Genomic DNA, 27,693 nt, shown 5'->3' with positions numbered 1-27,693 from the left:
GATTTTATTTTGATTTGTAAATATAAAGCAAACCCCTGAATACCTATCAAACATTGAATCCTATATTATTCACCCTTTATTGACAATTTCTTTAACATTTATCTCCATAATCCCACAGCTGAAACACTTTTGCTTTCATCCACAACCTTTGCTGGGAGCTCAGGATCAATTTATTCTGTAATGATTTGCCAGTGATGTTGCCTTGAAGAATTTTAATTAACCTAACCTACTTAACATTTTGCTTTGTGCATGGGCTTCCCATTATCATTAAATTTTAATCCATGCTTGTCATGTTTCCTTTATAGGCAATATTACGTCGCCAACAATATTGCCATGAGCCCCCAAATAGTGTCTTATTCTGATGGATCCTTTGATGATTCAGTATGATCTTTAATTGAAGACTTCACAATAAAAATAAAAAAGGTAAACCCTTATGAAATTCTGTTATGTTTTCAGTGGTCTTGTGGTACAGTGCTAAATGTTTAAATATGAGCATATATGGGAATGTTCAAATTGTATTGATCTGTTTATCTCTAATTCTCGATTACTATATTGTTATTAATTATTTATCAACTAATTTCAGGCATGAGAAAGATCTCTTAATTGATGAATGGGATTTTCTTTATTTACAATTAGCTATGTCACTATTTACAATCTACACATCATATCAATAAAGGACAGTAGGCAGGGTAATTAATTTTCCACCTGCTTTTATTATTGTCTTCAATTTTTTGACTGTTTTCTCCACTTACTTCCCCACTTCCTGAAGGTATAAACCAATTCCAAGGATGGTTATTCGCTGATCTCTCAGCCTTATGGGCATTCATGTGCAAATCTAACTAATGCATTTCAATGGGCTTTGATAGTTGGAGCCCATCACAACCAAGCATTATCTGGGATTTGCACATAAATCCATCCAGTAGCAATGAGGTAATGATTGGGTGTAGTAATTCACACCTTCCCACAATTTGGGCCCAGGTCATTGTCACATCCTTGCTGCCACTGCAACTGAGATTGGCAACTCAACAGAAACATGTGACTGAACATATAACCTTCCTGATCTATGTGCATCACATAGTGCATTTACCCATGGAGCCATCCGGGGGGGGGGGGAAATTGTGGGGTGGCAGTCATGTAGATCATCCCAGCTTCAACTTATGATTGCATTTTTGAGAAAAACAGTAAATTGTTAAGTACACTAAGTTGTCATGAACTAGATGCACTCCAGTGCTGATGCCACAAGTGTATGCAAAGTCAATGTGAAGGCACCTCATTTGAATGGAACTAGTGCAGCATAGTGGACGGATTTCAGGTGCCTGCCAATCCCATGCTGCCAGAAACCTCTGGGATGGGTGCCCAATTACCATTCCCCTTCCCGTCAGAAAAGCATTGTATATCTCTTCAGTCTCATTATTAAGGAGGCTAATACAATTTTTTAGAACTGTCCTTGATGTCTCAGCTGCTTCTCAAGCCTTGACTCTCTGCCAGTGGGGCCCACTTTCATGCTGTGGGCCTCTTTACATTTTTGGGTGAATGACAGCTCTGTCCCCAACCAAGGTTACTGGAAACTCCCAGTGATTTTATCACATAATTTTTAACATTTAAAACTATATCACTGAAAATGGATATTGGGTAAGGATAGAGGCAGGAGATTTTGCAGAGTTTAAAATCTTCATATTGGATATCTTATATGTTTAAATCTAACTAAGAGTAAAATAGGAAACTGAGGTTGCACAGCATGGCTCAGTATGAGCAAGTGGCTGGGACTGAAATGGAGATTAAGTTTTTGGCAGAAGCCAAACAGGCTGGGTTTGCTCTTTTCAATAACAAGCTAAAGAAAGTTCTGGTGTTACTGTTGCTTTTATTATTTTAAAAGTCAATTAAACATTAGTCACCCAAATAAAAAACTGGCCTAAAATATTTCGAGCTCTTCCAATGCATTTAAGTTGGCACTGTGTTACTATCTTTGATGCGTCTAAGTCTAATACTTTTAAGACCTTTTTAACCTTTTTCTGTTTTTCTCCCAAAAGACAAATGTCTGAACAGTTTTTTCCGAGGTGTGACTTCCTGGCAGTCTCCTCTTCAAGGCAATTCAAAGGAAGCCTTTTCAATGACAGTTTGTTGCAAAGCAAATCTGATGCAGTTCTCACGAATTTAGTTAAGCTGCAATTAGAGTTTTCTTTTTAGATTTTCCATCCCTTTAATTTATGTCTAACAATGATATTGTATTGAGAACTCAGAACTGATTTAGTTTTAATTTTGGAAACCAGTGGAGTAGATGCCACTGTGCAAAATTGTCCACTAGAGAGATTTAATTTGGAGACTTAAGATAGTTTGGGAAAACAATTATCATTGTGAATATTATGCGCAATGCTAAATTTATTTGAATATATCTGCACCACATTGGTCACAGCATTGTTTCCAAAAATGTAAAGAGGACCAAACTTAAGCTGGTTGATTTCCTGTGGAGTAATATCTATGCTTGATGACTTCTTTCGAACTGCCTTATAAAGCAGCAAGGTTATGACATTTGGCTGGAACAAATTGGGTATTTGCTTTTTATGAAGTTTGCATTTAATGTGGTTTTTATTTTAATATGGTTTTTATGCAGCTTAGCTGAAAATTTGCTTACCAAGCATAAGGAGTTTAAATTAATATAAAGACCGATCCTTTCGGTCTTATTCTTGAATCTCAACAATCGACTTTTTTCTGTTTTTTTTAATTTACCGCCTGGTCTCCTGGTGGGAGACCACTATCATTGTAACATTTGAGCTCAAGTGTAAAACAGCATCTCTGTACTTGACATTAATTTATAACAGCTTAGTACCTTTTATATTCGATACATGTATGTGAATATATTTTCAGAAAAATGTCTTGAGGATAAAGTGAATATGTCATGCCTGTTTTTAAAATTGTTTGACTCACAGAGCTGAATTTTGCATCAGTTTTATGTACTTTGAACATGCTTATTTTTTTCTGTTGAATTGTGTTTCCTCTTTGCTTTCACGTTTTGTTTTGCATATTTTCAATCACTGTCCAGATTTTGAGCATCTGCTTGGCCTGAGCAGTTTTTGAAGGGAATATTTTTGTGTTAGAAATTTGAAGGTGACCCACTATTTAAATGTCTGTTGTACATTAAGTATTTTCCAACAGTAAATATGATAGAAACATTCACATATCCTGTATACTTGACGGGCTAATTTCACAAAAACATAGAGGTCATGAGGCCATATCATGTTTCCACAATCAAAGGTAGATTACAAAATGCATCAAAACTAATGCCACTATGCTCAACAAATGGCATGTCACCTTTTTATAACAGTATCTTCACTGTACTTGTCTAGGATGGAATATAACATGTTGTTAGGAAAAAATGTCAATATTAGTATCTTGGTATTTTGTGATAGAAGCTTAGAAAGAGTCATTGTCATTGGAATTCTGAAGGGGAACACCAGGCAATCAGGAGTTGGGTTAATGCAATTTCTATCACCTCAACATTCTTCCCATACTATGAAACCCCAAACTGCACATAATACTCTAGTTGCGGTTTTAATGTAGACTTACTATTACATCATTACTTTCGTATTCTAGCCCTCTTGCAATATACCTCAAATATTCCGCTGGTATTTTATTATGGTCTTACCAATTTGAGATGGTGCTTTTAGTATCTTCTGAACCTCAAATCCCAAATCACTTTGCTTTCCCATATCACCCAGCCTTCTCATGTTTTCAAAGCATAAGAATCCTTATAATGTTTATACAGTGTGCCCTAGGTTTCTGCTTTAATTTTCATATTTTATGCTTTAATCCTAAAATCATAAAGAGAACATATAGCTTTCTGTTGTTTAAGATGTCAGATATATTTTTAAGTTGATCTTTTGAGTGTGATGAAAATTTGAGTGCATTTAATTTGTAGCAGATGTCAGATTAGCAGGTTAACTTTCTTTTGTCACATTTTATTTACATTCTATTTCAGCCTGCCTTGCTATTATAGTTACAGGATCCAATTAACTAACCAAATCGTCCAGGATGTGCATATATATATCTATATATATTTGTATTTGTGCTCAATTATTGACCAAGGAAATAAAACATGTGTGAGGCATCTAGTGTTTGCAGTGTTATTCAACAACTCTGAAAAAAAATTTCTGTACATCTCTCCGAGCAAAAAATTTTAATTTGTGACCTCTCATGTATTTCCCAACAGAAATCGTCTTTCTGTATTCATCCTAATAAAACTCTTCAGGATTTTTACAAACTTCAATTGATGCCCCTCTTCATTTTCTATGTTCCAAATGTGCAATTGCCATACTTAACAAGAAATGCACTGTGAGTTGTCTTCAGTGTTCGTGCCTGTTTCCAAGCTGCTGTAGCAACAGGTCTTTGTGGTAGTGCACACCAGTCCACAGGATGTTTTGTCATTTCCCTCTTTCACCAGCTAGTGCCTCTCAGGCGTAATAGTCGACATTTAGGGGCTACATGTTACACTTCCAAGCATCCTTGAAGTGGAACTTTGGCACCACATTGGTCATAAGAACATGAGAAGTAGGAGCAGGAGTAGGCTAGTCAGCCCTTCGAGCCCACTCTGCCATGCAACGAGATCATGGCTGATCTTCTACTTCAACACCATTTTCCTGCACTATCCCTGTAACCCTTGATGTTTTTAATATGTAAAAAATCTATTGATCTCAGTCTTGAACATACTCAACAACTGAGCCTCCACAGCCCTGGGGCAGAGAATTCCAAAGATTCACCACCCTCTGATTGAAGAAATTCCTTCTCATCTCAGTACTAAATGGTCTGCCCCTTATTCTGAGACTGTCTCCCCTGGTTCTGGACTCCCCAGCCAGGGAAAACATCCTTCCTGCATCGACCCTGTCGAGCCCTGTAAAAAATTTTGTATGTTTGAATGAGATCACCTCTCATTCTTCTAAACTCCAGAGAATAAAGGCCCAGTCTATTTAATCTTTCCTCATAGGACAATCCCTTCATTCCAGGAATTAGTTTGGTGAACCTTTGTTGCACTCCCTCTAGGCCAAGTATATCTTTCCTTAGGTAAGGAGACCAAAAATGCACACAATACTCCAGGTGTAGCCTCACCAAGGCTCTATATAATTGCAGTATGACATCTTTACTCCTATACTCAAATCCTCTTGTAATGAAGGCCAACATACCATTTTCCTTCTTAATTGCTTGCTGTACCTTCATGTTAGCTTTCAGTGACTCATGAACAAGGACACCCAAATCTCTGAAATTCAACACTTCCCACTCTGTATTTCTGTTTTTCCTGCCAAAGTGGATAACCTGACATTTCTCCACATTGTATTCCATCTGCCAAATTTTTACACACTCATTTAGCCTCTCCAAATCCCTTTGAAGTCTTTTTGCATCCTCCTCACAACTCACACTTCCACCTAGTTTTGTGTCATCTGCAAAATTGGAAAAATTACATTCAATCCCCACATTCAAACCATTGATATAGATTGTGATAGCTGGGGCCCAAGTACTGATCCTTGTGGTACCCCACTCGTCATCGCCTGCCAATCCGAAAATGACCCATTTAGTCCTACTCTCTGTTTTCTGTCCGTTAACCAGTTCTCAATCCATGCCAGTATATTCCCCCCCAATCCCATGTGCTGTAATTTTGTTTACTAACCTCTTGTGTGGGTCCGTATCAAAAGTTTTCTGAAAATCTAAATATACCACAACCACCTGTTCCCCCTTATCTATTCTGCTAATTACATCTCAAAAAAACTCCAACAGATTTGTTCAACATGATTTCCCTTTCATAAATCCATGTTGACTCTGCCCAATCCTGGCCTGGAATCTCATCCAGAAGGTCCTTCGGTACTCACTCACCTGTCTTCCATCCTGCAGACGTATCCAATCCACTGAAGCTGCCTCTGTTTGATTAGTGCCAACACACTTGACAGCTCTGCCTTTGAGAGAGCTGCCACAATAAAATTCAGTTTCTCTCTGAAATGTTCATTAAACACATCAATACAAAAGCAAGCTTTCCCCCTCCCCCTCCCCCTCCCCCTCCCTAAATTGCCTTCAGAAATTATGGGGTCATTGCAAATGGCACAGTGGGATGGGGGAGCTTTTGCTAACTATTAGCCCCAGGGCATGGGTGCAGGAGAGTGGCAATGCGCATGCGTGGTGCTGGGTGAGGGGGCGGGGTTTGGCGGCTGCGGTGAAGTTGGTCCATTAACGGAAACTGGGCTCTGAGTTAAAATTGGGGGTCGGGCCGCCAGGAGAGTGAAATATCGGCAAATTGAACGGACGTGGGAGCCTGCCTGCATTTTGAATGAGGAAATTAAAACCGGGTTCAAGTCTAACGGTTCTCGGGAGGGAACGTTCTAGAGTTTTCTTCAGATTTCCTGGCCCGGTGGAGGGAAAGTTTCCCCCCGATTATTAAAGAGAATTGGGAAATGGCAGAGAGACTGATCCTCGCTCTAATGGCCATCTGCACGGTCGGGGTGGCCTGGGTCACGGGTAAGCAGCTCTTTATTACTGCTTCAGTGGTGTTTTTAGATCAGGAGATTTAACAACAAAAATGAATTCCAGCCTTGAAGGGAGGGACTTCAGCCACTGCTAGATGGAGGTTTTCAGAAGAATTTTTATTCTTTGCACTTTTTTGAAACGTTTATGGGTTTAATAGTACAAAAAGTGATCAATCCAACAACATCCTGCTCCTGACATTATATTTGGTGTGGCTCCGTTGGTAGCACTGTTGCTTCTGAGTCACAAGGTTGTGGGTGTAAGTTCCACAGCAGGGCTTGAGCACAAAAATCAAGGCTGATAGTCCAGTGTAGTATTGAGGGAGTGCTGCACTGTTGGAGGTGCTGTTTTTTGAATGAGGTCAAACCAAGATCCTGCCTGTCCTCTCAGGTGGACGCAGAAGATCCCAGGGCACTATTTCAAAGAAGAGCAGGGGAGTTATCCCTGGTGTCCTGAGCAATAATTAATCCCTAAATCTATATCATAAAAACAGATTATGTGGTCATTATCCCTTTGCTGTTTTGTGGGAGCTTGCTGCGTGCAAATTGTCTGCTCTGTTGCCTACATTATTGTAATGTCTCGACTTCCAAAGTACTTCATTAGCTGCAGAGTGCTTTGGGATGTCCTGAGGTTGTGAAAATGCAAGCCTTTTTTTTTCACCTGCCTTGGTAGGGAATGCAAAAAAATACTTAAGTCAGAGGAATGGAGAGTTATAGCCATTAAAGGCCTGCTACCCAATCCGAACCCGACGGGACCCAATGACATATGTCGGGTCGGGCCGCTCCTCCGTTTCTGGCTTTCAGTCCAGGGCCGGGCTGGGTCGCACACACACAGGAAGTCTTGCATTTTGCTGTGCTGGAGTGGAGAGAGTAAAAGTTAAAAAACTTACCTGAGCTGGAGTTTGGGACGTCAAGGAGGGAGACTCTCAGTCTGCACAGTGAGTGTCTCAATGACGTCATCATGCTCACGTTGCAGTTTCCTCCATCCATCCATCCAAAAGCAGTGAGTGCACTATGGAATCAAGGTAGGTAGCCATTCCGGTGGTCGGGTCGGGCGCAGGAAAAAGTGGAGGGACTTGGGCTCGGGTCCAATGTGGTTCTGTCGGGTTGAGCAATCTTTAATAAAGCAGTATAAACATGAGGATTAGAAGCTCATGTTTTAGGTGTTGGGGGAACCAGGAGCCGATGTAGACCAATAAATGCAAGTGACAATTGAACATGACTGGATATGGGCAACAGAATGTCGGATGAGTTGAAGTTTATGGGAGAATGGGAGTCAGGTCAGACGAATATCGAATTTAATTAAGTTTGGCAGATGGGTAGAAGTAGATATGGGAGTGGGCAATACAGAGGCTATGCGGTTGGAGATTTAGCTGGGATCAAACAGGAGGTTGAGGTTGCAAACTGTTTAATCCTGAGATGGTGGCCAGCGAAGTGGATGGAATTGGAGGCTATGGACAGAATTTGTGGTGGAGGCTTAAGACGATGGCTTTGAGCGTCTTGAAGTTTAATTACAAAAAGTTAAGGGTCATCCGAGACTGAAATGTTGGTCAAACAGTCTGACTGTTGGAGGTAATGAGGGGCCAAGTGAAGTAGTGCTGAGTCCCATCGGCCTAAATGTTGCTATTTACAAAGCCATTGTCTTTGCTCAGCCTAGGAAATGAGATTACAGCATTTGTGGGAGATGGGCACTGTGGTTATTTTCCTTTCTTCACACTCTTCGCTTGGAGAGTAGTGGGAAGTAGTGGAACAATATGATCGGGAGTGGGGGAGGGAGGGAAGAGAAACACCCACAGGGCATGAGTGACCTCCGGCTGAATGACAATCCAGGATTCCAAGTCGGAGATGTGGTCTTCTGCCACTAAGCCACAGACTCGTCTGGCACTATGATTTGGAACGCTTGCCTTAATAACCTTTAAGAATTCAATGGCAGAGCAAAGTCACAGGAGCTGAGAAATCTGGGGTATTCCAGCAAAGCCATACTACCCTTAAAGCAGAAATATCCAAGAAATGAAGTGAAAGCAGAAACCCAGCTGCCAAAAAGAGAGCAACCAAGTCAAAACACAGAATGAATGCAAGAGGGCGGGTGGGGACAGGCAGTGTGTCCCAGAGTAGTTTTAACTTGTTTTTGAGCTAAAATATAAATCATTATTAGTGTTAGGGGGTCTTAAGTATTGGAATAAAGGAAACTTTGGGGGAGGGGATGAGGTGGTGATGGACTTCGAGTGGAAGGATGTGGTAGGTGGGCCATCTAATGCTTTGTTTAACAGTCTGGTTTGAAAATACACCCACAGTGCACTTCTACATCACCAAATTAAAAATAAATAAGTATGTTCTTTGAAGTTGCCTCTGCTGTTCCTGTTTTTCTTAAATTAAATTTTGAACTTCAGTTAGTGAACTCAATGTTTGCCTACTAGTTCTTCCTTTTACATGCTGTCTCGTTGCATGAATTGAGGTACACACCATACTTTTTTGTGCTCAAAAAGAAAATCGGAGTATTCAGATTTTATCCCCCATCTTACAAGTCTTTTGAGAGGAAGTATTAAATTGTCTACAGGGTTTTATATTTCTACGTAGGTATTACTAGGGCTTTTAAACCAAGAAATTTGCTTCCTCTGGTAGTAAAATCTTCTAAACAGATTATGAAACCGAGTAGTAAATGATATCATCCTGTATTGGCTGGGAGCTGCCCAGTGAAGCTAGAACCCCTTCCACTTGTACTTTGATAGTCTTCTGGGCAATAATACAAAGAACTTTCACCTAGATATTGCCTTGCATGTTCTCACTAAGAATTACATATAAGAACATAAGAAATAGGAGCAGGAGTAGGCCATTCAGCCCCGCCATTCAGTAAGGTCATGGCTGATCTGTCCCAGGCTTCAACTCCTCTTTCGGGCCTGCTCTGCCTAACCCTCGACTCCCCGAGATTTCAAAAATCTATTTACCTCCTCCTTAACTACATTTAGTGACCTAGCCTCCACAACTCTCTGAGACAGAGAATTCCAGAGATTTACCACCCTCTGAGAGAAGAAATTCCTTCGCATCTCAGTTTTAAATGTGTGCCCCCTTTATTCTGTAATTATGTCCCCTAGTTCAAGATTCCCCCACTAGTGGAAGCATCTTCTCAACATCTACCCTGTCAAGCCCCCTTAAAATCTTACATGTTTCTATAAGATCACCTCTCCTTCTTCTAAACTCCAATGAATAAAGGCCTAACCTGTATAGCCGTTCTTGCTGAGACAACCCCTTCATCCCAGGAATCAGCCTAGTGAACCTTTTCTGTACTGCCTCCAATGCTAGTATATCCTTCCTTAAAAAAGGGGACCAAAACTGTACGCAGTACTCCAAGTGTGGCCTCAACAACACCCTGTACAATTGTAACTAGACTTCCCTATTTTTAAACTCTAACCCCCTAGCAATAAAGGCCAAAATTCCATTTGCCTTCCTAATTACTTGCTGCACCTGCATTCTAACCTTTTGTGTTTCATGCACAAGACACCCAGATCCCTCTGTACTGCAGTATTTTGTAGTCTTTCTCCATCTATATAATAATCTGCCTTTTTATGGATTACCTCACACTTTCCTACAATGAACACCATCTGCCAAGTTTTTGCCCACTCGCTTAACCTATCTATATGGGCGGCGCAGTGGTTAGCACCGCAGCCTCACAGCTCCAGTGACCCGGGTTCAATTCTGGGTACTGCCTGTGTGGAGTTTGCAAGTTCTCCCTGTGTCTGCGTGGGTTTCCTCCAGGTGCTCCGGTTTCCTCCCACATGCCAAAGACTTGCAGGTTGATAGGTAAATTGGCCATTATAAATTGCCCATAGTAGAGGTAGGTGGTAGGGAAATATAGGGACAGGTGGGTATGTGGTAGGAATATGGAATTAGTGTAGGATTAGTATAAATGGGTGGTTGGTGGTCGGCACAGACTCGGTGGGCCGAAGGTCCTGTTTCAGTGCTGTATCACTAAACTAAACATATCCCTTTGCAGATTCTTTGTGTCCTCATCACAACATGCCTTCCCACCTATTTTTGTATCGTCAGCAAATTTGGATACACTACACTCTGTCCCTGCCTCTAAGTTATTAATATAGATAGTAAATAGTTGAGGCCCTAGGACCGATCCTTGTGGCACCTCACTAGTTACGGCTTTCCAACCTGAAAAAGACTCATTGATCCCGACTCTCTGCCTTCTGTGTGTTAGCCAATCTTCAATCCATGCCAACACATTACCCCCAATACCCTGAGCTCTTATTTTGTGCAATAAGCTTTTATGTGGCACCTTATCAAACGCCTTCTGAAAATCCAAATACACTACATCTACTGGTTCCCCTTTATCCACTCTGCTTGTTATATCCTCAAAGAACTCTAACAAATTTGTCAAACATGATTTCCCTTTCATAAAACCATGTTGACTCTGATTACATTATGTTTTTCTAAATGTCCTGCTATTTCTTCCTTAATAATGGAGTCTAGTATTTTCCCAATGACTGATGATAAGCTAACTGGTCTATAGTTTCCTGCTTTCTGTTTCCCTCCTTTCTTGAATAGGGATGTCACATTAGCAGTTTTCCAATCCGCTGGTACCCTACTGGATTCCAGTGAGTTTTGGTGTATTATAATCAATGTCTCCACTATCTTTGCAGCCACTTCTTTTAAAACCTTTGGATGCAGGCCATCAGGTCCTGGCGACTTGTCTGCCTTTAGTCCCATCAGGTTGTCCAGCACCTTTTTCCCTCGTGATAGAGATTGTTTCAAGTTCCTCCCTCCCATTTACACCTTGTTCATCTATTATTGTTGGGATGTTTATAGTGTCCTCCACCGTGAAGACTGATGCAAAATATTGGTTTAAATTATCTGCCATTTCCCTGTTCGCTGTTATTAATTCCCCAGTCTCATCCTCTAAGGGTCCCACACTTACTTTAGCTATTCTGTTCCTTTTAATATACCCATAGAAGCTCTTACTGTTTGTTTTTATATTTCGTGCCAATTTGCTCACATAATCAATTTTCTCCCTCTCTATTAGTTTTTTAGTCGTCCGCTGCTGGTTTCTAAAAGATTTCCAATCCTCTGGCCTACCATTCGTTTTCGCTGCACTGTACGCCTTTGTTTTTGATTTGATACTCTCCGTAACTTCCTTTGTTATCCACGGGGTCGTTCATCGTTCTCTTCGAGTCCTTCCTTCTGACTGGAATAAATGCTTAGTGTTATGAAATATCTGCTTGAAAGTCTGCCACTGCTCATCTACTGACTTCCCCTGTAGTCGATCTTCCCAGCCTCCTCTTGATTTGTTTACTTTGGCTCTCTATAGTGTCGTAAGGGCCCAGATTTTGTGGTCAGCAACAAATGAATGATGCCCACTCTTTATTAAATTTGCGCTTGCCCATAGACTTTCTGTTGGACTATTGTACTGTGACATGCAGTTGTTAGCGAGTTAAAACAGCACAGAGCCCTCTACAGGGGATCGGGGATGTGTGTGAGCAGGGCAAGCAACAGATGTCTCCTTCATCAGTCAGATTGAAGAATTCTTACTGAAACATGCAGAATATAAACCAGGAAGTTACAATATTTAGTTCAATGTAAAATTGTGTACAAAAAGTGAAATAAAAGTAGCGGAGGAAAGATGGGATTAAGAGAGATAAGCGATAGAAAGGGAAGTTTGAAAAAATTCTCCAATAATTAAAATCTGAAGGAATGAGACTCCATACCCGTAAAAGTAAATTTTCAGTGCCAGAGATTGTTTGGCAGTAATTAAGACACATCAGATTGCTAAAAAAAATCACTTGCAGTTGAATGGACAAGTCCTAACTTTTGTTGGCATATTTAGTGGATATCTAGTGGGTAACTACGGCATCTTCATGCCTTTTCTGTATGTGAATGCTGAGTCTTTCAACGAGGTAGTGGTATAGTGAGAGTGGGTGCTGGACGTTGCTTTCCAATTTACTTCTTAATAACAGTGAGTGCTGATACAGTTATTTCTACTGGACAATTCGGGCGAATTTGTTCAACAACTTAGATTTAGTAATGTTCATTATGTGCATAGAGACATTTAATACTTTTCAGGGTGGTGATTGAGTAAATCTTCTTCTTTGGCCTCCTTGGCTCGGGAGACAACGGGTAAGCGCCTGGAGGTGGTCAGTGGTTTGTGGAGCAGCGCCTGGAGTGGCTATAAAGGCCAATACTAGAGTGACAGACTCTTCCACAGGTGTTGCAGAAAAAATTGGTTGTCGGAGCTGTTACACAGTTGGCTCTCCCCTTGCGCTTCTGTCTTTTTTCCTGCCAACTGCTAAGTCTCTTCGACGCGCCACACTTTAGCCCCGCCTTTATGGCTGCTCGCCAGCTCTGGTGATCGCTGGCAACTGACTCCCACGACTTGTGATCAATGTCACAGGATTTCATGTCGTGTTTGCAGACGTCTTTAAAGTGGAGACATGGACGGCCGGTGGGTCTGTTACCAGTGGCGAGCTCGCTGTACAATGTGTCCTTGGGGATCCTGCCATCTTCCATGCGGCTCACATGGCCAAGCCATCTCAAGCGCCGCTGACTCAGTAGTGTGTATAAGCTGGGGATGTTGGCCGCCTCGAGGACTTCTGTGTTGGAGATGCGGTCCTGCCACCTGATGCCAAGGATTCTCCGGAGGCAGCGAAGATGGAATGAATTGAGACGTCTCTCTTGGCTGACATACGTTGTCCAGGCCTCGCTGCCGTAGAGCAAGGTACTGAGGACACAGGCTTGATACAATCGGACTTTTGTGTTCCGTGTCAGTGAGTAAATAACGAGCAGGAAACGGGAAAAGTAATAAGATCAGGAGGGAACAGAAACATTATCAAAGACATGGTTCCAACAGAAGTGTTTGAAGTTGGGAATAAGAGATAACCAGGCTGAGATGTTTGTTTTACATTTTTATTTTATTTAAAGATACAGCACTGAAACAGGCCCTTCGGCCCACTGAGTCTGTGCTGACCAACAGCCACCCACTTATACTAATCCTACATTAACCTCATATTCTCCACCACATCCCCACCATTCTCCTACCACCTACCTACACTAGGGGCAATTTACAATGACCAATTTATCTATCAACCTGCAAGTCTTTGGCTGTGGGAGGAAACCGGAGCACCCGGTGAAACCCACGCAGACACGGAGAACTTGCAAACTCTGCACAGGCAGTACCCAGAACTGAACCCGGGTCACTGGAGCTGTGAGGCTACAGTGCTAACCACTGTGCCGCCCATCTGCGCCACTGTGCCACCCTTGTTGAGGGAGACAATTCCAGAGGATGAGGGCAAAGTGCCATAACATGGAAGGAGGGAGTGGGAAATGACCAATAGGCCAAAGTATGAGGGTATGCGCAGAGATACAAGTGTTGGGGGAGATCATGGAGGTAGAGAGGGGAAAAGTTGAGAGGATTTCAACCTGAGGATGACTAGCCCAAAGTTGTTTCTCTGAAATATAAGGAGGTATTAGAGCTTGAAGAGGCACAAGTGATGGAGATGTTTATATTCTTATATTCATGTATCCAGGATTAGAAATGAGCCATCAGGGCTGCAGTGTTCCAGTGAACATCAACGCAAGCTCGAGGAACAGCATCTCATCTACCAATTAGGCACACTTCAGCCTGCCGGACTGAACATTGAGTTCAATAATTTCAGAGCATGACAGCCCCCCATTTTACTTTCATTTTTAGTTATTTTTTCTTCCTTTTTTGTTTACATTCTTTTTTACATTTTTTACAATCTTTTTTTTGCATTTATTTCATTTCATCTTAGTTTGTTCAGTTTGCTTACCCACTGTTTTTTTCAGGTTTGCACTTGCTGCTGTTCAATATTCAGTGTATTTACACCTAATCTGTACTAATGCTTTGTCTTTCAACACACCATTAACATATTGTTTGCCTTTGCTTCGTGACCTTCTGGTCAGCTATGTGGCCTGGTCCAATCTGCACCTTCTCCTTTGTTATCTCTTGCCCCACCCCCACCTCACTTGCTTATAATCTGTGACTTTTCTAATATTTGTCAGTTCCGAAGAAGGGTCGCTGATCTGAAACGTTAACTCTGCTTCTCTTTCCACAGATGCTGCCAGACCTGCTGAGTGATTCCAGCATTTCTTGTTTTTGCATCAGGTCCATATATTGTTGTCACTACCTTTCAGCTAATTTCATCCCTCGGTACCAAATGTCCTTTTTTCCTCTCTTTCCCCCCCCCCCCCCCCCCCTTGGGATAAGGAAAATTGAGAGATAACCAGCTCCTTTATCATCTCAACTTGGCTCAGTTGTCTGAGTGGGCCTCATTCTAGGACCTAAGCACATAGTCCAGCCTCACATTTCAGTGCAGCACACAGGATTGTTGGATTGTCTTTTGGGAAGGCATTAAACTTGGGTGTCATCTGTTTTTTTTTTCAGTTGAGGGTAAAATCTGCAATATTACCAGTATAGGTTTTCTGTGAAATTGTCCACTTTGGCAGGAAGAATAAAAAAGAACCATATTATCTAAATGGTGAGAGATTGCAGGGTTCTGAGATGCAGAGGGATCTGGGTGTCCTAGTGCATTTATTTTATTTATTTATTTAGAGATACAGCATCGAAACAGACCCTTCGGCCCACCGAGTCTGTGCCGACCAACAACCACCCATTTATACTAACCCTACAGTAATCCCACATTCTCTACCACCTACCTACACTAGGGGCAATTTACAACGGCCAATTTATCTATCACCTGCAAGTCTTTGGCTGTGGGAAGAAACCGGAGCACCCCACGAAAACCCACACGGTCACAGGGAGAACTTGCAAACTCCGCACAGGCAGTACCCAGAATTGAACCCGGGTCCCTGGAGCTGTGAGGCTGCGGTGATAACCACTGCGCCACTCTGCTGCCCCATCTTATCTTCCATCTGTCTTCTCTTGAGAGTGCATGTGAACGTGAGTGGTGTTGTGAACGTTTCGGAGAATGAATATTGTTCAATAAATCAGTTTTAAACCTAGAAAAAAACCTATCACTGTCTGTTTATTTGGCAAGTAAAACACTCTGGTTAATTCATCATTTTAAATAAAACATGATTGCAGTCAGTTGGGACGTGAAGAGTGGGAACCGCCCACACCCCTTATCATCTGTCTGTAACACCATTCATAAATCAGTGGTAGTAGCCTGTACTAGCTTGCTTTTGTAACATCTTGGCTATCCACAAATGACCCTGCAGTCTGGAAGTTACTATTTGCGACATTGTGTAATGTTGCTTTCTCTGCTATTTGAATGCAGTTACTTAAAATGCTTAGGCCACTGCCTCCAGTGATTGGGCACTGGAGGATTTGCTATTCACAAGCCATCTTCGTATTTATGGTTCACGTATTTTTTTTTTTTACATACCTGCATTAGTTTTAGATAAGCTTATAAAGAAACAAAATTCGGGACTATCTTTGGAGAAAATTTGCAAATATAAGGAAGGGCAAGACCAAAAATAAAAGTACCAGTGTTGTGTGTTGAAATACCTAATACTTGGATGGATAGAAATGAGCCTATTTAGAAGAGATCTTGGACTTGAGGATTGATCTCTAAGCTACCTGGAAGGTATACTGTTGAGACAATGAGCTTGAGTGTTTTTTTTTTTATTTTTAAAGGTGACTGTAGCAGACCTCCACAGTTGGAAAATGGCTCCCCAACTAATGAATTTACTTCAGAGACCTTGTTTGATGTGGGTACCAACGTTACTTATAAGTGTTATTTGGGTTACATATTCAAGGAAGGAACATTATACGGTTCAAGATCTGTTACCTGCAGGGAAGATTCAATGTGGACACCATTGCAGGCCATTTGTGAACGTAAGTAATGAGTAGTTTTATTCCATCCTCTATTCTTCCTCATTCTTCTACATAGTAAGTGAGTCCTGCTGAAGCAAGTAGTTTCATGAATTATAAGCAACTCTCCAGTACTTAGTTATGAAGTGCTTTGGAATGTCCTAAGGACATGATAAGGTGCTATGTAAATACAAGTTCATTTGCTTTTTACCTATGGAGTTTATATCTTGCCTGTCAGTTAGGTGATGCCAAAACTGTGAGTAGCTGCTGTATCAAAAGTGCCTCATCCTTAATACTCCTAAAAAATTCCTTGAAGTAGTCTCTCCATTGAGAAATCAGTATACAAAGTTAGGCATTTTACTTGCTCAATGTCCAGTTGCAGAAGCTGTTTGCCAATGTATACTACTAAAATCATCTGGTTTTAAGCTGAGAAACGCAGAAAAAGGGAACCTCATAAATGAGACAAAAATAATCTATTTTCTTCAGTATTCACCCAATCTTTATTATCACTGATAATTTGTAGTTGCAACATTTAGTACCAAGCTGATGATTGATTCCTAGTTAAATCAGGTTCCTCCTCAACTTGTTCCTCTTCCTTTCATCTTTAAACTCCAATCAGATCTGTGCCTGCCACGTGTGTCCCACTGGATCACTAGTGTTAGTGCAGCCATACTGGAATCTTGTGCATTTTGTCGATCAAGATAAGATGTGATTAGGATCCTTTAATTGTAATTTCTCAAATTGGGTTAAATACTTAGTGTCAGGCATTGGTTCAATTCTTAATCTATGTCCCAATCCCTGAATTTATTAAGGAAATTTGTTCCTGAAAATGTTAGAATACTTACAAACCACTCTCTGTCTAATTAAAAATATTGCATCTGTTCCATTCTGAGTTTTTTTTTTTGACCATGTTAAGCCACACCAGTGGGAATGATGGTTTTTGTATCAAATAGGAGGGAAAGTGTTTAAAAATCATGGATTGATTTTAACATAGTATAATTGCAGTTTTACGGGAGGCATCTAGGGCACTAACACTGAAAGATTGTCCATGTGAGACTTCTAATCTAGTGGTCCAGGTATTCAGGATTTGGCTATATTTTCCTCTGACTTTAAGAGCCACTGCTTTTCTACAGAAGACAATTTCCACAATTAACAGTTTTTTGTTTGCATCTGGTTCTGGCCTTTTTGATTTCAAAGGGATACATAGCGGTCCATCCATGTGTGATTTGCTACATGACTGGCTATTTTTTTTAAAAAATCCTTTTTAAAAAAAAAAATGTTGCCTTCTCTACAGCATGATATATTAATGTATGTATCAGTTCCCTATTTACATCCGATTTCAGCACTATAACTTGGATTGTTAATTTTAATTCGTAAATATTAGTTTAAGATTTTCTACTGCACCGCACCCCCCACCCCCCCACTCCCCCAACAGCCCAAAGAAAGCTTAAGTAGGGTTGTCATGGGGGAGCAGTTCCTATTGTTAATTGGAATGCTTAATTAAGATGCCAGGTTGCTTTCATTGCCTGTTACCCAGTGTTGCATAAAATCTAGTGGATAGTTTGCTGACCTTCTGCATCTCTAATCTTCTCTGCCTGTCAGAAAATACTTAAATTTAAAGGATCAAGAAAGCTGGCTCTTTACCATTGTGTTTTGGAATTGATGGTTAAGATTGCTTTTGCATGTGAATAGGGAGGTTAAAAACTGAGCCTTATTACTGTACGGTATGGCACAGTTGGAATAAATTTAGTATTTGTCTTGCCAAAATTTGGATTGCTAATAGGTGGAAACTTTGCTCTACATTCCAGAAATGGGGAAAACTTCATCTTAGAAAATATTATAGCAGTTCGTATCTGCACAATAAATTCAATGAACTATTTTTTCAAAAAAAGACCTATTGGGGATCTTGGTATTTTTACAACACTTTTTTCCATCTCTCCCTTTTTTGTGTGTAGCAAGGAACTGTGGTAATCCAGGAGAAATATTGAATGGATATTATGAGGCACCAAATACTACTTTTGGAAGTAAAGTTACTTTTCATTGTAAGACAGGGTAAGTACTTGGTGTACCAATTGTTGAATGAAGCATGAGTGATTTTGGTGAAGGGTTTTCAGGCAAGAGAACACAATTGGTCCATCCAATCTATCTTTCCAAATATTTGCAGTGACTCTAGAACTAATAGCCTTGTATTACCCTCTTCCCAATTCAAAATCACCTATCGTTTTGTAAAATCTTACTAAGAAATTGGGCCCAAATATTGACCCCTTAACTTTCAAATTAGGGTTCCTAATTCTCCTGGTTTTGCAGGAGTCTGCCAGAATGGGTGATTGGTATGCTGAGCGTTACTATTGGTTACTTTGGAGGAACAGTCCTTATATGCATGGATTGCGCATGCGCAGTACCCTTTTGGCTGTCGTGACTTGTAACCGAAACACATTGACTGAAGTAAGAACAGAAAATGCTGAAAATACTCATCAGGTTTCGCAGTATCTATGGAGAGGGAAATTGAGTTAACGTTTTCAGCTCTGTGACCTTCCATCATCACATTGACTGAGCCCTGCTGGACGCCCCTGTTTTTGGAACTTGCTTCATTGCTGATTGTGAGGGCCATTGGAAATTGCTTGGATGCTGAGCCCTGAGAGAGCAATTGGGACAGGAAGGGAAAGCAAAACAAACTGGGAGGGAGGGGGAGAAACGCAAATTGTAGGGAATGCAATTCAGGTAGGCCTATGATGTGTTTTTATAATGGGAGTCAAGACAGCGTTGGTGCTTCTCCCTGAGAACTAAGCCTCTCTTCCCCTGGAGCCAGGCTTCAGTGGGGGTTGTGGGAGTCAAGAGTATTGAATTAGGTTTGAGTCTGGTTGCCTTTATTATCTTTATAACTTGTGTACTGTAAAAGTCATAAAATTGTACAAAAACTTGAATTACTTATATCGATTTTGTTGAATCAGTGGAAGTAACTTGGATGTTGGAAATCTGAAATAAAAACTGGAAATTCTGGAGATATTCAGGTAAGGCAGCATCTGTGGAGAAAGAAAGTAAGTTAATGTTTCAGTCCAATGACCTTTCATCATAATTTTCAAAAGTTAGAGATGCAACAGGTTTTAACCAAACAGGCAGAGAAAGGGAGGAAAGAACAAAAGGGAACGCCTGTGATAGGATAGAAGGCAGGAGAGAATAAATGAGAAAGGATGACGATACAAGACAAAAGGGAATGGTAATAGGACAAGAAACAAAAGGTGAGTCTGGAGGAGGTGTAAATGGCAATCGCAGAATCAGTACCAGCAGCTGCAGGTCCAAAAAAGTACGAGCAGTGGGTATGATCTGAAATTGTTCAACTCATTGTTGTATAGTGCCGAATCACAATTACAAAGTGGAGACATTTAATTTTTAATTAATATCCAAATTGATAATCTGACTCAATATTGGAAAATGCTGGCTGATTCATCAAAATGCTTCATTTAAGCTATGAGCCCACATGATGGGCCAAGCTTACACTAATATCTTTACTGATCCTTTTCAGCTGACCAGAACAGTAGACTGTACTCCATTAGGTCCCTCACTAGGAACAATCAACTTGTTTTGATCTGTTCCTCTGCCAATATGTTAGTTGCCTTTTTTTTCTGTACGGTTGTGCTAGTTTCATGATTTGTAACCAATAAAGCTATTAGATTTCTTTTCTTTTCAGGATGCTCTGCCACTGTTATATTTAGCTGCCAACTCACTGTCTAATTGGTAATTTCTTCTTTTGTTTTTCTATAGTAACTTGTTTTCCTTTATTTAGATACCAGATGGTGGGTAGGAGCTATCGGTTCTGTAAAGCTGATGGTTGGGATGGCCAAGTCCCAACATGTGAAGGCAAGTTAGGGTTCCATATTCCTTGGGTAGCTGATTTGCATTTCATCAAAGAACATCTGAGTTCCCACCTTTTATGGCCTTTTTATGGTCAGTGCTGATGTGCCTGGTGAAACCAGGCTCTGATTGTGGCTTGAATTTATAAAAATACTTTTAAAGTGGCTCTTTTGCAAAGGGGCTGCGGGAGCATGAAAGAGTTAATTCCAGCTTGGAGAATCTATGTCCTTTTGACCTTGGGATCCTTGAGCTGAGTCTTTACCCTCTTCAACATGAGACTGGAAGGTGGGTGGGTGAGGTTTGTTTGGTGTCGGCGAGTGCTCATGTTGAAAAGCTGAAGACAGTTGCCTAACCTGCTGAAGACTTGGAATTCACTCAACCTTCCTGATGCACAGATATTGGCAAGGTCAGTGGTAGAAGGCAAGGGTAGATTTTTGGGGCCCATAATAACTTGCTGTACCTGCATCACCATTACTCGGTCCTGGGCATCTGCTTTCTGGCACCATTTACCTCATCCTAGTAGCATAGGAGCTCTTGATCGTCATGGATTCTTTGATTGTTTCTGCTTAGTCGTGCAAACGGCTCATTCTGCGACAGATAATTATCCATTTTTATTTGGAGAAGTTGATTCACAGTTTCAGCTGTGGCTCACTTGGTAGGTCCTCTCGTCTGAGTCGCAAAGTTCCAGGCTCAAGTCCCATTCCAGGGCTCAAGCATAAAAATCAAGGCTGATACTCCAGTGCAGTACTGAGTGAGTTCTGCACTGTCGGAGGTATGTCTTTCGGATGAGAGGTTAAAACTGAGGCCCCATTTGCTTGCTCAAGAGAATGTAAAAGATCTCCTGCCACTATTTTGAATAAGAGCAGGGGAATTATCCCTGGTGTCCTGGCCAATATTTATCTTTCAATCAACATCACAAAAACAGATTACCTGTTCATTTTCACATTGCTATTTGTGGGAGTTTGCTATGTGCAAACTGGCTGCAGTGTTTCCTGCATTACAACAGTGACTACATTTCAAAAAGTACTTCATTGGCTGTAAAGTGCTTTGAGACGTCCGGTGGTCATGAAAGGCACTATATAAATGCAAGTCTTTTTCTCTATATGTTAACAGTTTTTCTGAAAGTCTAGTCCACGTTTCCAGGGTGAAGAATTCTTTTAATGTCTAATCTTGTGCATTATTAGACATCCGGACCAAAAATGTTAATTTCGCATAACTTGAACGATGATACATTCCAACTTCCTGAATGTCATAAAATCACAGAATTGTTACAGCACAAAAAGAGGCCATTTGGCCCATTGTGTCTGTGCAGGCTCCCTGCAAGAGCAATTCAGCTAGTCCCACTCCTCTGCCTTTTCCCCTTATCCCTAAAATATTTTCTCTTCAGATAATTATCCAATTCCCTTTTGAAAGCCACGATTGAATCTGCCTCCATCACAGTCTCAGGCAATGCATTCCAGATCCTAACCACTTGCTGTGTTTTTTCTCATGTCACCTTTGATTCTTTTGCCGTTCACCTTAAATCGGTGTCCTAATTTTCGACCCTTCCAGCAATGGGAACAGATTCTGTCCATACCCCTCATGATTTTGAACCCCCTTTCATGTGTTGTGAGGAAAGTGGGCACATCTGGATTGTTGGCACCATGTGCCAGGTTTTCACAAGCATTTGATAAGATATAGTAACTGAGCAAGAACATCCATTAAGATATGAACAATGCCAAATGGACAAAAAGTGATCAAACTGGCAAGATTACTTTGTTAGCTTACAAGATAGAAGGATAATTGATCACAGATTCACATTATCAGGAATTTAAAGGTGATGTCTTTCATCTTTGAACCAGAGAATTCCGCAGATACAGATTATCCTGGATTTTGGCCTAATTTCAGATGCAATTTTCAGTTGAAAACCTTGCCACACTCGCAAAACAGCCAGTGGATTGCAAACCTGATTCGTCCTAGTATTGACTACCAAGTCTGCCACAGAGTTTAATTAGCTCTAAGCTTGCATCAAGTGTGTTATCTTAGAGTTGCAATCCTGAGATATGTGCTGTACCCCAAGAGGCGGGCAGCTAACTTAATGTCAGCTAAGATTGAGCCTCTCTTCTTTGGCCATTTCCTATAAAAAATGCTACAATTAAACAACCTAGGCATTTCCTCCCTCAGATAATTCATAATCTGTTACATAATGTATACTTATTAAAACCCCTTGAGGGCCTAGCATATGACCGTAGCCATTTGGCCCATTGTGTCTGTGCAGGCTACCCAATGAAACTAGACCTACCAATAGCCAAGGAGTGGGTGGGTTAATTCATACTTATCAGTGTTGCTGCAGGCTGAAAAAATATTTTATTATTCAGTCTTTTACGTGTGTAAATGTTCTGTCCAAAACCTTTAATTGCATGCAACCTGACTGATCACACTGTCCAATTTCCTGAATGTGTTGTAGGGATAGTTAACGGGAGCTTTTTAAAAGATGTTCTGACCGAGGGGGGAGGACTGTACTGTTTATTCTAGTCTCACTTCTTCACAGGTCACAACATATTTTTAAATTTCCTCACTTACTGATATGATTATATACTCTATTTTTCCTCAGAATAAATACACCAACCAGGTTTCTTTAATAAACAACAAAATTAACAGCTTATTATAAACCTAATTAATAATGAAGCAAAACATGCAGACCAGTTGAAATATTAAAGCCTCTTATTTATCCTATCCCTCACATACAGACACACATATTACCATATAACTTAGAAAAAATGAAAGGGATTTTGTTTTTTACAGCTGTTACAAAACAATAGAAGGAATTTTTAAAAAACACTTAGGCTGAAAAGAAAGTCTGGAAAGATGTCCTTTGTTTTGGTTAGGCATCCCAAATGCATGTCGATGGCTGTCAATGGGATCTTCCTAGAACAGTTCTTTCCAGGTGATGTCGATGTTCAGTTTGGGTAGGCATTCCAAGAGATGCAGCTTACAGAGGCTTCAGAGGTCTTGCAACAGGAAGGCAGCAACAAATTTTCAGTGCCCACACATTCGATGCAAGGTTCCTTCTAAGATGCAGGGTTTCTTTAAATACAGAAGGAAATAGGAATCTGCCACATTGGAAATACAGGGTTTCTTTTCAGGAACGAGATAAGCTGGTATTCTCTTCTGTTGCAGGCAAAAACTAAACTGGCTTTTTTAACAGTTCAAATTGAACCTAAAACTTTCCAGAAAGCAAGCGTCCTGAAAACCATAAATCTTGGCCTGTCATTTGTTTGTAAACATCTCTCCAAGTCAAAAACAACCCCTGCTGGGTTATTTAAAAATAGGTGTCTTCCAGTAACTGTTTACAGTTCAAACTCCGTCCCACCTTCTGGTGACCTTTTTAAAAAAAAAACAAAGTTCCAGCATTTATGGAATCCTTTTCCATTTTAAAACACAAATTCTCAAAATTTAACAAAAAAATGGAAGCACTCGTAACAAAGATATGTGCCCAAATTTTAACCCTGCCTGCCTGGCGGGAACTAGTACTGAGCTGCCGTTGTGTGTTGAGTCATCTTGGAGTTGCATTCCTGGGATATTTGCTGTACTTTAAGAGGCAGGCGACTAACTCAATGTCAGCTAAGATTGAGCCTCACTTCTTTGCAGCTATTTTTATATTGGTGTTTTAATTTTAATTCCAGTATCCATGCTCTGTCTCCTGGTGCTTACACTACTAAGGACAGCTGCTTTGTTCTAGGGGCAGATTGATAAACCCAAATAAATAGAAAGTTGGTCTGCAAATTTGTTACTTTTGTAAATATCAGGGTCCAAATCATATATGCAGGTTTCTGACCATCTCAATATCACAATTCCAATAAAAAAAATTATATTCCCTTTTCAGTGTTCCCTGAGGTAATGTCCAGTTGGGATCAGGGGATTGAGGTGGGCAATGGTCTACGCTGCACTGTTGGTTCATCAGTCTGCTGTGCCTCTGAACTGAAAAACTTTAATCCCTGAAGGTAAAATTTTCATTTGACTGTTCAGAACATTAACTGTTTCAATTTTCCCTAGCCATTGCATGTGACGATCTTCCACCTATTAGAAATGGGACAGCTCCATTGCCGCCCTATGGAGATCACTGGGAATATGGAATGGTTGCGAAATATTCTTGTAATGGTGGCTATTCATTGATCGGTGCAGAAACGCTTGTTTGCACAGAGACTAGAGAGTGGGACAATGACCCACCTACATGCAAAGGTACAGAACTTTTTGTTTCCTGTAAATTGGTTTGTATCTAAGCTCTTCATGTCCAAAAACTCACTCCAAATAGTGATTCTGTAAGTGTTAATCCTGTGCTTGAGAATGACTCTGAGAAGATTTGATGAGGAAATGGTGTTTCAAAAGTAACTGAACTGTTAAGGTTATTCAAAAGTAAATACATTTTAAAGTATGCCTTTTGTATGTGACACTTTGCATGCCCCCACTCATTTTCAGTCTGAACCTATTTTGCATGCAGCATGGTTTTACCTAGCACCACCTGGGTTAAATGTATTTTAGGTCACTTTCCAACAAATGGTTTATTTTAGAAATGAATGGGTACATTTATATTCTATTAGTATAATATTCATATTTGGCATCAAGGTAATGAATGGCAAAGCTGGAGAAGACAATATTTTTGCACCCAGTTTCTGAATCAGCCTTGCTCGTTTGAGGTAAGCGGAACAGCACAAGCTGTTAATGAGGCAATTATTTTGTTTTAATGGTTCATCTTCCTAGTGCAAAGAAAAATGCTGTCATCCAGATGGATTTGGAAGATATCCTTTTTAAGACACGATGTTCTGCAAAGCCATCTAATCAGACAGGGGAGGAGAAATGGAAATAATAGGTTTGCTTGGTCATCTTTTAATCTAATAGTATGTGGCTGGAGTAACTATATATGCAGATAAAAACATCTTTGTTTTCATGGGTGTCAGCCTTTGTAAAATTATTCGAGTGGAAAAGCTTGTTGATTTTAACTTTGAGTCTATTCTATGTAAGCTGTGGTGATAATTCACAACCTTGCCAGTTATTAAGCTGTATAATATTTGATACAATCAGATTATAGTAGTAAAATTAATAACCCAGAGCACTTTGAAGGTGGCATTGAAGAAGTATTTGATTTTTAATTCACTAGAGTTAATTCATCCTGTAATTCACATAGATAGATATATCCTAGTTTTGTGGAGCACTGGCTTGATATTTGAAAAATTAGTTTTGTACCGAAGAGATTCTCTAGAATTGGAAGTGAGTAAAAATAGAACGTATATAAAAGGGACAGATCTGATCCAGACAGGCTCAAATCCAGTAACCGAACATAAGTCACAGATAAAATGATCCCAAGAATGCTAAGATGTAGACTGGAGGAGTAGCTGACCTAATTTCCAGCACAAGCGATTGGAAATTAGAAAAAAACATTTTGTGCTGAAACCCACTCACTGCATTTTGATTGGTCTTTAACAACAAGGCCTTAAAAAGCATAAAATCTCTTTTATCATCTAATTTCATAGTATGGATTTTCTGTACTGCAGGTGGTGGTGTAGATAAACTTTCTGACAGTATCATAAGAACAGTCAGTTACCTCGTGGAGACTAATGCATTGCTTTTTTGGTAGCTGTTGAATGTCATCGTCCTGACCTGCCTGCAAATGGCCAAATAGAAGCAGGATTTGGACCTACATACAGATATCGGGAGACAATCAGCTACGTCTGTAATGAAGGCTTTGAAATGGTTGGCAAGAGCATAATTGAATGTAAAGAAGACAGTACATTTGCACCAGCACTGCCGACCTGTAAACGTGAGTAACCATTAAGTCTGTTGCAGTTCTGAATATCTGAAGTTGATTTTTCTTGGTTGACATTGATATGCTGCTTTCTTGCTCTTGTAGAGAGTTTTAAAAAGTGAAATTTAGTGCTTCTCTGTTCATTTAAAGTGCTGGAGGATTGGTAAAGGATATTTCCTAATATGTCAAAATGCAAAGCATCCTGTGAATAGAAAATCTCAATTACTGCTGTGGGAAAAAGGTTTGAAATGTCTAGCCTTTTGTTTTCTGTGGAAGGTTATTTTTGGTATTCAGATAAGGGAATTGGTGCTGTTGACCTTCTGGTTCAGAAGTAGCAGATCTTTGACAAATCGCAGCAGTGTGCGACAGGTCCAGTTTCACTTCTTCGCAGTAACCTATTTTGTCAACGCAAGGCTCAAAACTGCCACCCATCACCAATGAACTTCAGGGCTTGGTTATTGAGAAGAGGCATTAGAGCAGCTATCATCTGCAGTATGCACCATGACCAACACAGGAACACAGAAATAGTGAGATTTAAAAAAAAAAGTGCCAAAGTGCATCTAGTTCACCTTCTACTATCCAGGTAGGCTCATGATACAGTATTAATTGAGATGTTGACTGATCATAGCAATCAATCTCTATCAATTACAACAGAGCCAAAAATGACATGATGAAAACTTCAGCAGTAAAGAACTTTGGGAATCATAAGTCAAAAGTCACAGTTTTCCTCCCAAGTATGCTGCATTTACCAAATGTCTCAAATCACTCACTGAATCCCAAAATATGGTTTTCTGAAAGGAATTTATCTAATTGGCATTTGAATGAATCAATACTAATTGCTTAAGTAGACTGGAAGAAATGCTGATCTAAATGAAAAGTGAATCCTGAATTTCAATACACACACAAAATTAGGGACTAGAAATGACCATCTTGTACTCCAGCCCACTCACTGTATTTCGATAAAAAGCATAGTGTATTTTATCTTCTAATTCCCACAGTCTATTTTATAGGATAGGACCAGTACCCAGTTATGGTGCAGATAAACTTTCTGGCAGTATCAGAAGAAGAATTAGGAACCTCAAGGAAATTAATGCATTTTTTTTTTGGTAGCTATTGAATGTCATGGTCCTGAACTGCCTTCAAATGGTCGAATAGAGACAGGATTTGGACCTATATATAAATATCGAGAGACTATCAGGTTCATCTGTAATGAAGGTTTTGAAATGATTGGCGAGAGTGTGATTGAATGTAAAGAAAACAATATATTTGTACCAGCGCCACCTACCTGCAAATGTGAGTAACTATTCTTGAATTAAGGATAGAACTGGAAGAAGTAGGGTGAGCTTCCGCTCAAGTCTTGAAGTTATAAATATTTGAGGTGGATTTTTCTGGGTTGACATTGATGTGCTGCTTTCTTTGCTTCTCTTTACTCCTATACAGAATTTAAGAAGGGAAATTTAGTGCTTTTCCATTCATTAAAAGTACTTCCAATTGGTCAAAATGCAAAAGGCTGACAACATCTGTAAATAGAAGATCTTAATTACTGATATGGGAAAAGGGATTGAAAGGTCTAACCCTTTGTTCTCTGTGGAAAGCTATTTTTCTCCGTGTGCTGTTGGTTCTCCTGCTTCAGAAGTAGCCATTCTTTGACATATTGCAGCAATGTGCGACGGGTCCTGTCTTGCTTCTTCGCAATAGATCTATTTTGTCAACACGGGTCACATCTGCCACCTGTCTCCAATGAACTTTTCCTTCACAGCTTGATTATG

General features: G+C 40.3%; 2 protein-coding genes across 13 annotated transcripts in view; both read left to right on the top strand.

The window, feature by feature from the left end:
* LOC137383885 (sushi, von Willebrand factor type A, EGF and pentraxin domain-containing protein 1-like) overlaps window positions 1-4,105 on the top strand; it is a 202,214-nt gene extending 198,109 nt beyond the window's left edge. For all 8 annotated transcript variants that reach the window (XM_068057250.1, XM_068057245.1, XM_068057248.1 and 5 more), the window contains 2 exons: window positions 306-423; window positions 2,031-4,105. In XM_068057250.1, the coding sequence (XP_067913351.1) occupies window positions 306-387 (82 nt within the window). In that variant the 3' untranslated portion in view covers window positions 388-423; window positions 2,031-4,105. The remainder of the gene's footprint in view (window positions 1-305; window positions 424-2,030) is intronic.
* A 2,071-nt stretch (window positions 4,106-6,176) lies between these two features.
* LOC137383883 (C4b-binding protein alpha chain-like) overlaps window positions 6,177-27,693 on the top strand; it is a 75,189-nt gene continuing 53,672 nt past the window's right edge. For 4 of the 5 annotated variants that reach the window (XR_010977479.1, XR_010977480.1, XM_068057239.1 and 1 more), the window contains exons 1-7: window positions 6,177-6,495; window positions 16,114-16,314; window positions 18,246-18,342; window positions 20,075-20,148; window positions 24,178-24,363; window positions 25,757-25,939; window positions 27,035-27,217. Coding sequence is in view for 3 of the 5 variants with exons in the window: in XM_068057239.1 (XP_067913340.1) it covers window positions 6,432-6,495; window positions 16,114-16,314; window positions 18,246-18,342; window positions 20,075-20,148; window positions 24,178-24,363; window positions 25,757-25,939; window positions 27,035-27,217 (988 nt within the window). In the remaining 2 variants the exon portion in view is untranslated. The remainder of the gene's footprint in view (window positions 6,496-16,113; window positions 16,315-18,245; window positions 18,343-20,074; window positions 20,149-24,177; window positions 24,364-25,756; window positions 25,940-27,034; window positions 27,218-27,693) is intronic. The other variant, XM_068057240.1, reaches the window with a different exon arrangement.

The sequence above is a fragment of the Heterodontus francisci genome, chromosome 25 (genome assembly GCF_036365525.1).
Source record: "Heterodontus francisci isolate sHetFra1 chromosome 25, sHetFra1.hap1, whole genome shotgun sequence".
NCBI classification, from domain to species: domain Eukaryota; kingdom Metazoa; phylum Chordata; class Chondrichthyes; order Heterodontiformes; family Heterodontidae; genus Heterodontus; species Heterodontus francisci.
The sequence above is the reverse complement of the archived record's forward strand: the minus strand, read 5'-3'. Positions and strand labels throughout refer to the sequence as shown.